The 13565-nt window shown below is 37.8% G+C and overlaps 1 protein-coding gene across 1 annotated transcript in view; it reads right to left on the bottom strand.

Annotated features, from left to right (window-relative positions):
* SPG11 (SPG11 vesicle trafficking associated, spatacsin) overlaps positions 1-13565 on the bottom strand; it is an 83010-nt gene that overhangs the window by 68729 nt on the left and 716 nt on the right. Inside the window, exons 2-9 of the mRNA XM_075007162.1 lie at positions 12495-12679; positions 11622-11849; positions 10076-10274; positions 9339-9476; positions 5027-5478; positions 1932-2077; positions 769-901; positions 186-341 (exon numbers count right to left, since the gene is read on the bottom strand). Coding sequence (XP_074863263.1) covers positions 186-341; positions 769-901; positions 1932-2077; positions 5027-5478; positions 9339-9476; positions 10076-10274; positions 11622-11849; positions 12495-12679 — 1637 coding nt within the window. The remainder of the gene's footprint in view (positions 1-185; positions 342-768; positions 902-1931; positions 2078-5026; positions 5479-9338; positions 9477-10075; positions 10275-11621; positions 11850-12494; positions 12680-13565) is intronic.

The raw sequence follows: 13565 nt of genomic DNA, 5'->3' as shown, positions 1-13565 counted from the left end.
TGATTCAATCTTTAAAGTCCAAGTTCATTTGTGAGAGTAAGAACCTGAATAGTTTTGGAAAAAAGACCTTAGAACCTGTGCACAGAGTTTGAGAATCTTAAAAATAAAGATGTGCTATTTAGCTCTTAATCACAGGAAGAGAGACAAATATGTGCTACTACATATTATTCATGTCATACTCTTACCTTCTGCATTATTGAAAATCTCTCTAACTTGTTTGTTAAGAAAAGCCAAGGTAAGATTTAGCAGCTGCTCAGAGAAGTGTTTACTCTGAGCTTCCAAATCACTTTCTCTGATTGCTGAGCAAAGTAAATCTAAAGCTGGTTTCAGTTCTTCCACATCTGCAATAATATATGATATTAAAACGACATATACAATAAAAATAATGAAGTTATGTGAAAATTAAACTAACAGGCCCTAAAGGTAAGTCTTCTATATCTTTTACAGTGTATAATTAACCCAGTCACACTTTGCAAATACACCACTTTCTTTGCACATTAAAAATGTTTAGTAAGCACAATACTAGAACACAGCCAAACAGTTTAAATATTGAATGTCTTTTGCAAATTTTCACCCATTCACCTGCAGGGGCCAAGTCTAGATGGAATATTACCATCCAAACATACACCACAATGGAGATAAATGAAGACAATTTGACCTGTTTAACTAGAAACAAAAACAAAAACAAAAACAAAAAAACAAAAATCTCTACTGACAAACAAAGCAATTGAATATAAATATACAGGTAGCTTAAAATATATGACTTACTTCTCAAGTAAAATTGGGATGTGCTATTGATAGATTGCTCAGGTAAGGAACAGACTGAAGTAAGACTGAAAAGATTCTCTTTGCTCTTTAAAAAGAAGTCTACTGTGTCTAGCTGACGGTTCTCCAAACCAGCCTAAACAAAGATGCAAGCACAACATCATGAATACCCTAAAAAGGAGCAACGGAAAATTACTGCTAATATTTTCAATTTAAGTTCAGTGATAAGAAAGTGGAAGTACCCCTGCATAACACAAATTTTCATGAAAGTTGGGGGAAGCTTGCAGGAGCTGGGAAACTGACCAGCCCACGAAGGCTAGTCAGTTTCCTGGCTCCCAGAGTTGCTGGGAGCTGGGAACCAGGGGGCAGCCTAGTTCCAGTCTCCCTGCCCCTTGCAGGAACCGGAAAGCTGACCAATTCATGACTAGCCAGTTTCCAGGGTCCTACCAGTGCAGGGAAGACAAGAACTAGGCTGCTGCTTGGTTCCCAGCTCACTGCCCCTTGCAGGAACCAGAAAGCTCACAACTTCTCCAAGGTCCAGGACCAAACAGTCACACATGAATAAAGAACTACTGTAGATTGACAGTTCTAAAATGTACCATTTAACAAGCCATCTGGACTTCCTCCTATGCCCTCATCTAAAAGATGAAACTGCAGCCCTGAAAAATTCTAGCAACAAGATGTCTGTTTGTTTTGCCAAGCAAGTAAATGTTAACATTGTGACTAAGCTTATAAATTTTCATGCTCACTCTGAGAGCAAAAATCTAGTTCTAGTGACTTTGTGAAATAGCTATTAAAAAAGGAGGAAAGATAGTTTGAAAGATACTGATCTGACAAATAACTACAAATGCTTTCAAGACCAACATTTTTCCATACACTCGGCCAGACTCTTGATCAGGGGAAAAAAAGCACTCTCTTTGCAGTATGCTAGCCATTACATTTCCTTATTTTCCTGGATAGCTCATGCTTGCTTTTTTTTTTTTTTTTTTAAATAAACTACAATATTCTTGGACTTTTTTTAACTCATAAATTACTGATACACACTATTAAGCTTAACTTTTTGGGCTTTTTTTTGGTGTGTTTTTGGACTGCAAAAAAAGTTAGAGAAACTAAAATAAGTTACTTACTCTCCTGTTCTATATTAGATAAACTAAATTTTACATTACCTCTAGAGCATGTATAGGAATCGAACATCTTCCCCACCCATTGAGATGACAAAGAGAATCTACAATGCCAGCACTTCCATGGATTATCAGTCTGTTTAAGAATTCTTCTTGAGTTAAACCAAACAGAATCAAGGAAAGTCCATGCTCTAAATAAAATAATCAAAATTGTAAGTCAATATATTGTTTAAATTTAGTATATTAAAAACTGGACTTTCAATCTATGATGTGTCTTCATGACAATTTGCAAAGGGTGCACCTAACACAGTGTTGTCAGAATATGTAGCCAAACAATGTCCTGTAAGGCATCATATAACTGGTGACATGTTGGTCATGATCATTGTGTGATATACATATAAGTGGTATAAACAATTATGTATGTGCGCTTAAAATATGTTGTGGCCGCACCTGTTAATCAAGTCTGCCCTAGTCAAAGAAATGTGGATTTACCAGTCTGCACAAATCAAGTCAAGAGATGGATGAGACAGCATAGCTTGATTACAAGCCAAGGACAATGACAGGACATTTACCTCTAAGGTAAACAAAGTGATCAAGCCACTGGAGGAAGCAAATTGATCAGAAGATGAAAAAGGGGCTTGGCATGGCACCTGCACCCCAAACAACAAGCAGCAGAAAACTTTGGCTTCACTTATCAAAGAATGTGTGTCAAAGATCTTCTGGACTGCAAAAAAACACAAAAGGAACTCTTTTGTTATCCATCACTTCAGGGACAAGAGGACCAGCATCCTTTGGTCCTGGGAATGGAGAATCCTCCTGCCTGAGAGGCTGGAGATGCTGATACATTGATGCAAGTGAGAAAACTAATTAGGCAAAGACTGTATCTTGCTAAAATTCAAGTAAGTTTTTGCTTTGTTTGCAGCCAGCGTGGTCTCTTTCTCACTCAGTATCACTTAATCTATGTTCTTTGTTAATTAACTTATGCTTAGTTTTACTCTAACCCATCTCAGTACTGTGTATTAAAGTGGGGTCTGCAGGCAATGCTTCTAATTTTTTCTGTACATGGATGGAATAAATTATGTGCACCAAGGAATATGAGATGTGCATCTCCAATAGAAACACATGCTGCCTACTGTGGATGGCTATCAGCTGGGCGGCACCAAAATCAGCCCCAGGAGGTCACCCAAGCACTCAGCTTACAGAGAATGCTGTCTACAGGTAAACTAACAGGCTGGTATGTGCGCAGTCTCTTTAGAAGCAAATGACTTTGTAATTTCTGTGGCTACACAGTGATAGCAGATGTATATTGCAGAGAGAGACTTCTCCTAGGAACTGGGATACACTCAATATCGCCTGCAAGGTAAGGTTAAGGCAGGTAATGACTTAAGGAGTTTGCTAGTGAGGCAAACGGAATGGTGGGGCAGAGAGCTGACACACTTTAAAGACCAGCAAAGCTCGCTCCCTCTAAGGTAGAGGGGTAACACAGCAGCATACCAGTTCTGGGCTCTCTGAGGAAAGAATGTCACACTATTAACTTTTCACATCCATCTTCCCAAATTTCTTATGACTTTCAAAAGAAAACATCTCTAAACTCAAAAGTATTTCCATTTAAAAGTTACAAGATGACTAAAACACACTTTTATAGGAGAATTTATATCAAAACTACATCAATCTGAGATACTTGCATGGCAATCTACTGTCTCTTTCCTGAAAGAAACCCTCACATCCAAGCATAACAAAGAAATCAGTCGTTAAGTCCTTATACACTGAAATATACAATTATATGCATTCATGTTAAGAAGTAGTAAAAGAAAACACAAAAATGTACTTTGAGTCCAGGAATAAAGTGATACTGCAGAAGACCACTGTCTGGAAGGCATCTTGGGTCAGGGAATCTATATTTTTCCACTAATTTTTATATTTTTAGTGTTGTTGTAATAGTGTTAGTTTCTGGTTACGACAGAGACCAGGTAGGCAAGGTAATACCTTTTCTTGAAGCAAATTCTGTTGGTGGAAGGTACAAGCTTTCGAGGCACAAAGAGGAGTTCTTCTTTTTCTTTGTCCCTTCCATCAATGGAAGTTGAACTAGTAAAAGATAACACCTCACCTACCTTATCTCTACATGGCATTAAGTTAGTCAGCGAGGTTCAGAGGAAAAAAAAACAATCACTGGTTTAATGCCAAGTTCAGGTATCCAAAACATAAGATTTTCCCACATATTAAAGAATGAATTGAGCAAACTAGTTAATACCAATGTACGCTATACTAAGAATCAGCTAGTATGCAGATTCAGGTTTTATAATGAAGATCAATGGAAACAAAGAAACTCACTAAGCATTCCATGGAGCTTGAGTGTGTGATCTATGAGGAAAGTATAAGATTTTGCCTGAGCAGAAATTATAAAAAGCCCATTCATAGATCAAAAGAAGCTGCCACTTGGTCTCTTTGCAGCAAAAGTAAACACACCCAAGTTGCCAGTAGTAACATGCTTAGAAATTAAGGGAAATACAGGGGAAACAAATGGGGCAAAAAAAAAGAAAAGAAAAGAAAAGTGTACCGAATAGAAAGTCCCTAATCTGGTTCAGATGCAAGGTCGCAGGCCGTGAGGAAGGACCCATATTTATGAACCATACTCTGCCTTCAAATATACCATACACAATTCCCAGTGAAGTTTATATGAGGTGCATATATATAACTCAAGGCAGGATTTGGCACTAAAATTGTAATGAAGTTTTCATTTAAAACTTCAGTATTTGAAGCAACGTTCCAAATGACAATGTTTAAAATAAAGCACAGATTTAGCAAATGTATCTGTACATCCTATCTAAACCTTGAAAATAACATTCAATGGCTACTGATTCTTCTATACAATGAATGCATTGTTCACCATGATTTGTGAATTCATACTAAAACAGTATCTCAAAAATTACAAACTACACACCAATTTGTTTAACTTACACTTACCCAATCTCTGTTTAAAAGAGGGCCACAAAGCTCTGGTAGGTCCTAGATGATATTCAATCTCAGCAGATAAGCATTATGAATTGGGAAGAATCATACAGGGAACCCATAGTGTTAGCACAAACCAAAATGTTTTCAACAGAAGTCTTCACCATATTAGTTACAACCAAAAAACTCACCTGTCAAAATGAGACACAACTGCTCCTTTCCACTGCAATCCACATAAGTACAATTTTTGCCAATGCAATAATATGTCACATCTTGCGTCTTTAAGTCCCACAGAGCAACAATCAATCTTTTGTCACCTGCTGACAATGCGAACAGTGCACTAAATCCTGTCACAGATTTACACTCAAGTTTCATCATGTCTTTGATTCCTCCTGGATGGATTTTTTTCCATTGTCTTCCTGTGTCACTGATATTTGCATACTCTTTCTTTGATGACTCAGAAAAGATACGGACAATGTCTTGGGGAATAAAGGATGAGATCTCAGGCAACTCGCTGACTTTAGAATCAAAATTTTCAAGATGGGGAAGATAGTGGTACCAAGGTAAACAAACAGACACCAAATTTGAAGAGTCAGGTCTCTTTGACATGTGATATAGTGAGGACAAGTGTGCTTTCCAAGACCTGGCAAAAGAGAGAAACATACAACCACCAACATAATAAGAATGAAAAGTCATTTACAGACTTCAATTTTAAAAGGTTTCTTTGAAAAAAAACCTATAATGTAAATTACGATTTATGGACAACATTTTAAATCCTGCACTCCACCCTCAAAATATCAGCAAAGTAATTCTATCTAAAGCTATTTGAATACAGATTATTTACCTGCAACTGAGTAGTCCGCTTACAGCTACATTAACTCATAAAAGTCAATAAGTTCAGTAATGACCTTTATATTTAATTTTCTCAGAATTACTAAAGGATCGGGGTTGGGCGGGGGGGGGGGGCAAGTAAATAAGACATTCATTGAATCAACAATGAGAAGTAACTTGACTATATGAAGCTGTTACAGCTTTAGATTTAAGAAGTTAATACTAATGATTGGTTAAATTTCTCTTGGACACATTTGGCCTATCACCACAAGCCACCTCCAAACCAGCCCACCCCCAGCCAGCCTCCCTCCCCCAAGCCAAATACCCTCCCTGCCCCACGAGATTACTCACTTGGAGCCACTCAAGCTGCCCCAGGCTGAAGCCACGCTCACTAGCTACCCCACAGCTGGAGCCTGCCAGGTCCAGAGAAGCTGCCACCATTAGCTTATCCCACTATGTGGTAGGGCAAACATACGGAGTGGTGCCCCACATGTGCAGCTCTTCTGAGCCACATTTCACCGCACTACGCTGCCCCATTAGCCACATGTGGCAAACAGGGAGCATATTGGACACTGCGGTGATAGACTGTTTAGCTACTCTCTCGGAGAGGTAGCCATGTTAGTCCATATCTTCACTAAACAAAAAAAGCAGTCCTGCACCACCTTAAAGACTAACATTATTATTATTATTAGGTGATCACTTACAGGATATTCTTTTGTTTTATTTAGCTACTCTTAGAGGGGACCATCATGGTTAAAATACTAAACATAGTCAAAATACCACATGTGAACAAGACACATTCAGACTATTTTTATTCTATTATAATTCATTTAGGAAATCAGCAAATATGTGGATGGGGTGATGCAATCAATACATAATACCTGAACTTTCAAAAAGCCTTTGAAAAATTCTCTAACCAAAGGATCTTAAGCCAAGTAACTTGTCGTGGAATAAGAGGGAAGGTCCTGTCACAGACCAGTAACTGATTAAAAGACAGAAGAGGAGGGATAGGAAAAAATAGTCATTTTTCAGAATGGGAAGAGGTAAATAGCAGTTTCCTCCAAGGATATAGACTGAGACTAGTGCTGTTAAACATACTCAGAACAATGTGGCAAACAGAGTGAACAGTGAAGAGGCAAAATTTGCAGATGATACACAATCTCTCAAGATAGTTAAGTCTGAAACTGTCAATGAGAAGTTACAAAGAGATCTCAATAATCCAAGTCACAAAGTGGCAGATGAAATTTCCAAAGTAATGCACATTGGAAAACATAATCCCAGCTATATACAAAATGATGGCATCTAAATTAGCTGTTACCGTTCAAGAAATATATTGGAGTCACCATGGATAATTTTATGTGAACATGTACTGAATGTACAGCAGCAGTTAAAAAACAACCTAACAATGTTAGGAAACACTTGGAAAGGGACAGAAAATATCAAAATGCCAATGAATAATGTCATGGTACTCATGCACCCTGACTACTGCATGCAGATTAGGTTACCCATCTCAAAAAAAAAAAAGTTTCAGTTGGAAAAGGTGCAGAAAATGGCAACAACATTGATTAGGGCTATGCAACAGCTACCATATAAGGACACTTTAAAAATCTGGGACTGTTTGGCTTTGAAGCAAGATGCCTACAGGTGATACAATATGAATGGTATGGGAAATGTAAACAGGTACCTTTTCACATAACAAAGAGCCAGGGGGATCACCTGATGGAATTAATACGCAGCAGGTTCAAAACAAACAAAAGGAAGCATTTTTTCCCATACAACACACAGATAACCGTAGGTTGATGATGAAGTGGGTCTTTGCCCACAAAAGCTTATGCTCCAAAATATCTGTTAGTCTATAAGGTGCCACAAGACATTTTGTTGTTCTCATAGGTTGTTGAGAAGGCCAAATGTACAATTAGATTTAAAAAAGCATTCAATAAGTTCCTGGAGGGTAGGTCTACCAATGGTTATTAGACAGGCCAGCATGCCACCCCACTCTCCAGCCGTTTCTACACAAGCCACTATAGAAGCGTGGCCCCGGGGGAAGAAAGGGCCTCTGGAAGAAAGACTTCCTTCCAGAAGCCCCCAGCCGCGCTTCTACACGTGTTTTGGAGTCCGGAAGAATGGTCTCCTGGACTTCAAATCACATGACGTTACGCTAATGAGGTGCGGGGAATTTGCATCTGTGCCTCATTAGCATCTTTCGCTCTGTGTATTAGCGTGCCACTTCCGAAGGCCTGTGTAGAAATGGCCTCCAGGTGTACCTAAATTTCTAACTGCCATAAATTTGGACTGAACAAAAAGGAACAGATCACTCAATTGTTACCCTGTTCTGTTCATTCCCTCAAACATCTGGCACTGGGCACTGTCAGAAGACAGGATACAAGTCGAAGTGGATCCCTGGTCTGACACAGCCTGGCCACTCCTATACCTAAGGATACGTACTTAGCTATGCCACACATACAAAAATTTGGAGGGAGACTTGTAATAGTATAACATGTCTCTCAGTACTAGTTCAAATCTAAGTTGAAGTATTATTACAAGATCACTGTTGCCTCAGGGTTGGGTAGAGGTCTATGAAAAACAAACTGAAATCATTTAATATTTATTTCCTAGCAGTGGCCTAAGGACCACATCATTTTAGATTAGCTAACATATTCATGCACAACTGACTTTAGAACTTGCAACATTTGAAATTAAAATTATCTAGTTTAGTAATATGTGAATCATCCATATCAATGACTGCTCCCTCCTTTGTGTCTATAACTTAAACCCCTTCATGCAAGTACATGTACTGATAAAAAATAACATGCAACACATCACTAAATATTAAAAACAGTAAGACAGTAATTTAAACAGAGCCAATGATCCATTGCAAACAAGAGCAAAAATAAAAACATGATTGCGATCAATGCTTACAATTAAATGTGAACACTGCACATAAATTAAAGGTACAGATGGCAACTGCTCTGTATAATGCTATGAAAGCTGAACAGAAATCCATCCAAATGGGCAGTGTAATCGAGGCTATGCCTACACTAGAGAGTTTTAGCGACAAAACCCATGGACCGTCCACATTCCCAAGGTGTTCTGTTGACAGCTAATCGACAGAACATGGCACTTCTGTCAACAACATTCTGCCACTCCCCCATGAGGCAGAACGTTTCTGTTGACAGATTGTCAACAGAAAGCTGATCTGGACGTTATGCGGGGAGACCTCTGTGGACAGACAGTTTCCAGGACACCGAGCAGCCCTGTCTGCTGTGCTTCCGGTTGGCCAGAGTGGCAGGGTAATCAGGCCGCTCTCTGTTAACAGAACGGATCCCTCTTTTGACCTGCTTGGCAGTCTGGCTGCGATCTGCTGACAGAAGTTTTGTCAGAATATATTGTCCAACAGAAACGTCCGTTGACAGATTCCTCTAATGTAGACATAATCCAAGAGTCAAATGCACAGAGCCATTTGGGGAATCAGCTTTGCCAGTTATTAACTGCTGTGGGTTCCATGTGAGCAGTTTTCTTCCTAAAGCTGCTCAGGCTCCTGAAGAATACATTCTGTGCTTCCCTAGATGGGTCTGTTCCCCCTCACCTCCCCATTCTGAGAACCTCTGAGCTACATTATGATGTAACAGGAACTGCAACATCTTGTATGAGAAGGTACTTTTATTTACATACCTGTCTGTCCGGAAAGAAAACCTCAGGAGTTTCATGCTACAGTCGGAACTAGCAGGATCATCCTCGTCAATTCCTTCCACTCGTGTCACAGGAAGATTTTCAAAAATTTTCCTACAAAATAAATGCCCTGGGAAGTCTCTGCAAATAGACATATTAAAAATAATTTAAGTTGCACTTCCCCCAAAACTTTGACTATTTTTAAAATGCAAATGTTCTTCTTTATTTTATAAAACTACAAAATTAATTTGATGAAAAATTGGAAAATAATACTGCAGAGGTCCTCTCTCTAAATTCAGCAGCATTCCATACAAACTTATTCACATAATACAAACCCAAAGTAGGATTCTGCAATTGTCTTTCAGGTAAGTACTTCTTGCAAGGTCAAATCTCCAGACAGCAATTAAATGGAGGAGATATATTTAAATTGCTGAACAACTCCCATACAATACCTGCAGATACCTGAACGAGTGGCAACTACTCACTGCTATCACAATATATCCCTTGACTCTTTCAGCAGCAGTACACAAAGGCTATTTTTTGCTCATGCAAGTGGAAGAATGGACTCTGAGCAAAAAATGGTTCTTCAATATGCTTTTAACATATTTCAGGCCCAGTTCTACCCAAATGGACACTGATGGGAATTTGGCTTCTGACATCAACAGGTGCAAGACCGGCAATAATTTAAAACTAACTAACCTCATAAAAACGTGTTTTAAAATTCTATAACAAAAACATACCTGAAATACAAATTTAGATCAATAGAAATGGCACAATTAGCAGAATTAACGATCACAGCAACATTGAGATCATGTGACACCTTTATCGAAGTGAGAGGATATATGATGGTTGAATTCTTGTTCTCATCCTGCACATCTGCTTGGAAGAGACCAACGCTGACATCTGCTAGATGAGCACCATCTATGGTGTCAAATATATCTTTATGCCAACGTCAAAGAAAATGACAGATTTCAAACTGTCCAACAAGCAAAAAAAATACATAACAAAATATGACAGAGAATTTCTTTTAGTTTGTTTTTAGGCAGGTGTAAACGTACATATTTTTCAATTCCTTGAACAGTGAGGTATTGCAAATTATTTATTTATTTATTTATGTTTTGCAGTAGTGCTCAAAGGCCCAATCAGGATAAAAGCTCCATTGAGCTACATGCTGTACAAATGCTAAACATGACATGGGCTCTGCATCATGAAAAGCTGAAAATCCAATTTGATTAAAAGCTCTATGCCAATAGAGCGCATTGTGAACATTTTTTAAGTTCCCTGCTGCCCCAAACCTCATTTGGACAATGCATGTTTTTGCGTATAAAAGCAAAACCAAGCAAAGTAGAGTTTTAACTAACAACTAGTAATGTAGAAGAGGTCTTTTGAAAGTTTCTTGGAACAACAACAATTGCAGACTGAGTGAACTGAAGTTGAAGTAAAACAACCTCTCCAAACAGTAATTAATGTAATGAATATTGGCGTATTGATGACAGACTACTTGGAAAAAGTTCACAATCCTTTGTTTTGGACGCAGTTGTTATCTGTTTCTGAATTCTGGATAAGAGCATGAAGTAGGAACATTGACAAGAAGCAAGCCACTAAAAATGATGCAATGGACTCTAATCTCACGTACTCATGGTCTGCTATTTCTCATGATGGCCTGCTATTTAGCAGGACAACAGGGTACAGCTTTTGGTCAAATTTGAATGACCTTTTATAGTTTTCTTGCAAAGTACAACTTATAAATTAAACAAATATTCTGAAGTTATTAGTATAAGTCTGCAAAACAATTAGAATATTAAAACATTTAAAATATGAATGTTATTAAAAAACACTGGACCTCTGTCAAAAAAAATGCAAATACATGTTCAATTGCTTATTGCCAGACACAGTTTGAAGAACAAAATAATGAGATTACTACACAGTGGAAGAAAATTTAGCTGGAAATAGAGAAAACTGAACAGTTTGTGAAGCAAGAGCCCAAAAAGTTAGTATCTACAATGTGATAATGAAGCTCCACTGGTTTATTAGGACCATGTTGTGACCTGTACTTCAACTTTTCACACCGCAAGGATGGGCACCGAACAATACTATCACATGGACTAGATGGATAACGTAAATGCAAAATAGCAAGGTTTGAACTTCCTTCATGAAATTTGTGTTTAATCCTGAAAGGGTTTCAAAACATATTTCTCCTGTTAATCCACATTCTTTTTTTTAACAATATGACTTTACTCCTTCAGATCAATTATATTTGGAAACAGTCTCCATTGCAAAGGATACATATCCAGCCAGAGTTATCTAACAAAAATAAAACGCCCCTACAAAAGTTCACATCTGTTATTCTCTCCAAAGCTTGTGGAGACAAATCAAGGATAAAGCAGTCAAGTGCATCTAATTCTGTATCTTCTCCAGAAAGATTAAGTTGCACAAGAATAAAGTTATTCAACAGTAGCAAAGATGTGCTCCTTTTAAATGAGAGAATTCTCACAGACGATATTGAAGAAATATCTGTAACATTAATTTTAAATAATTAATTTTTACATAACCAAGTTGGCAGTTTTGATTGGAGAGAGAGTAATTCACTGTTTTAGCCTTTTGATCAAAGTAACATGCCCAGAACATTGAGGTCAGAACAGTTCCAAGAAGAGCACTAATATGTTTAACCAACTTCTATTACAGAAAGGCAGTAAGTTGAACACAAAACATCATTTTGGTAAGCACTAAAAATGCTAATTTTAAAAATAAAATATTTTAACAAGGTGACATTAGGGTAGGGAATCCAAGTTATTTAACATATCAAAGCACTGATTCTGAAAGCTTACAGAGGTGCTTGAATTTGATATTGGGATTTCAATGTGTTAGTCACTATGTGTAAAGTTACATACGTGCTTATATCTCTGGGAGACTATTATCAACTATACTGCTTTTTTACCTTCACTTCATCTGGTTAAGTGCATGCCAGTCTGGTTAGCAAGAACGTGCATCAACTACACAGTAAGTTCCAAACCCACAACATTCAAAACAACAACTTGAATATTTTAAACTTTGTTAGATCCCAAGCCTGTGGCCCATTCTCATATTAATAGATGTTGCAAGATTGGACCATAATCACAAAACCATTGAAAATATGGATCATATATTGAATGTACTCACTAATATTTTTAACTGCCAGAAGTTTTTTAAATGTCTCGTCGTTCCAGCTGTACAAGGCAGTTATGTCAGATTTTCCATCCTCTCTATCAAGCTCATAGACAAATAGTCCATTGTTTTTACTAAGAGCCAGTAGTTTTGATTTGTCTTGTTGTGGATCATTACTTTCTACATCCTCCCACATGAAGCTATATTTAATACAAATATTTAATAGTTTACTTTCACATACATGACTTTCTTTTCAAGGTTTGTCAATTTCACAGTCCAGCAAACACACCAAAGCAGTTTAAAATTATCTAATGCAGTGTTTTATTGACACAAAAACACAAAACTGGGACCCCAGAAAGGGAAACAGTGAAGTATACAAACACAAAGTACTATCAAAACATCCAAACTAAACACTAAAAAGGAAAAAAATATGGTCTTCTTTTTATCTAAAGTTATCAGAAGTGTTACTAGTAACACTAAAAGGCAGAGCACTTTCAAAACGTGATTTTTTTTAAACTGATAGTGAGGCTTCAATTTTCAGGCAGGCTTTAATAGTTTGTATTCCAAGCTAGAGGAGTTTGCCCTACTTCAGGAAGATGGGTGAAATAAGATAGTTTATTGGACCAACTTCTACTGGTGAGGGAGAGAAGCTTGCAAGCTGCTATGCAGAGACAGAGCCTTGTCTTGGTGTCTGGGGAAAGTTCTTCCAGAGTCACAGCAAAGCGGAAAAGATAGCTTAGCACAGGGGTTAACCTGGTGTGTCCGTGGACCCCTGGTGGTCCACAAGGGTATTTGCAGGGGGTCCTTGAGAATAATAAGAGATAAACAGACTAGCACGGCTTTCTCTCTGTTACTAGATAAATAATAGTTATCATAAAAATAAGTTTTAAATAAATTGAAAAGTTACGGTCAACTATTTTTAAATTAAATACCTTCCAATAATATTATTAATTGATGTTGGAAAAAAATCTATGTTGTGGTTTCCTTTTTCATTTAATGAAGTGCACATAGCGGCTAGAATTGGCTTTGATGGGGCTCCGGGAACAGTATGGAGAGGGGACTCAGGGTCTGCACGAGTGAAACGGT

The sequence above is a fragment of the Carettochelys insculpta genome, chromosome 12 (genome assembly GCF_033958435.1).
Source record: "Carettochelys insculpta isolate YL-2023 chromosome 12, ASM3395843v1, whole genome shotgun sequence".
Classification (NCBI taxonomy): Eukaryota; Metazoa; Chordata; order Testudines; family Carettochelyidae; genus Carettochelys; species Carettochelys insculpta.
The sequence above is the reverse complement of the archived record's forward strand: the minus strand, read 5'-3'. Positions and strand labels throughout refer to the sequence as shown.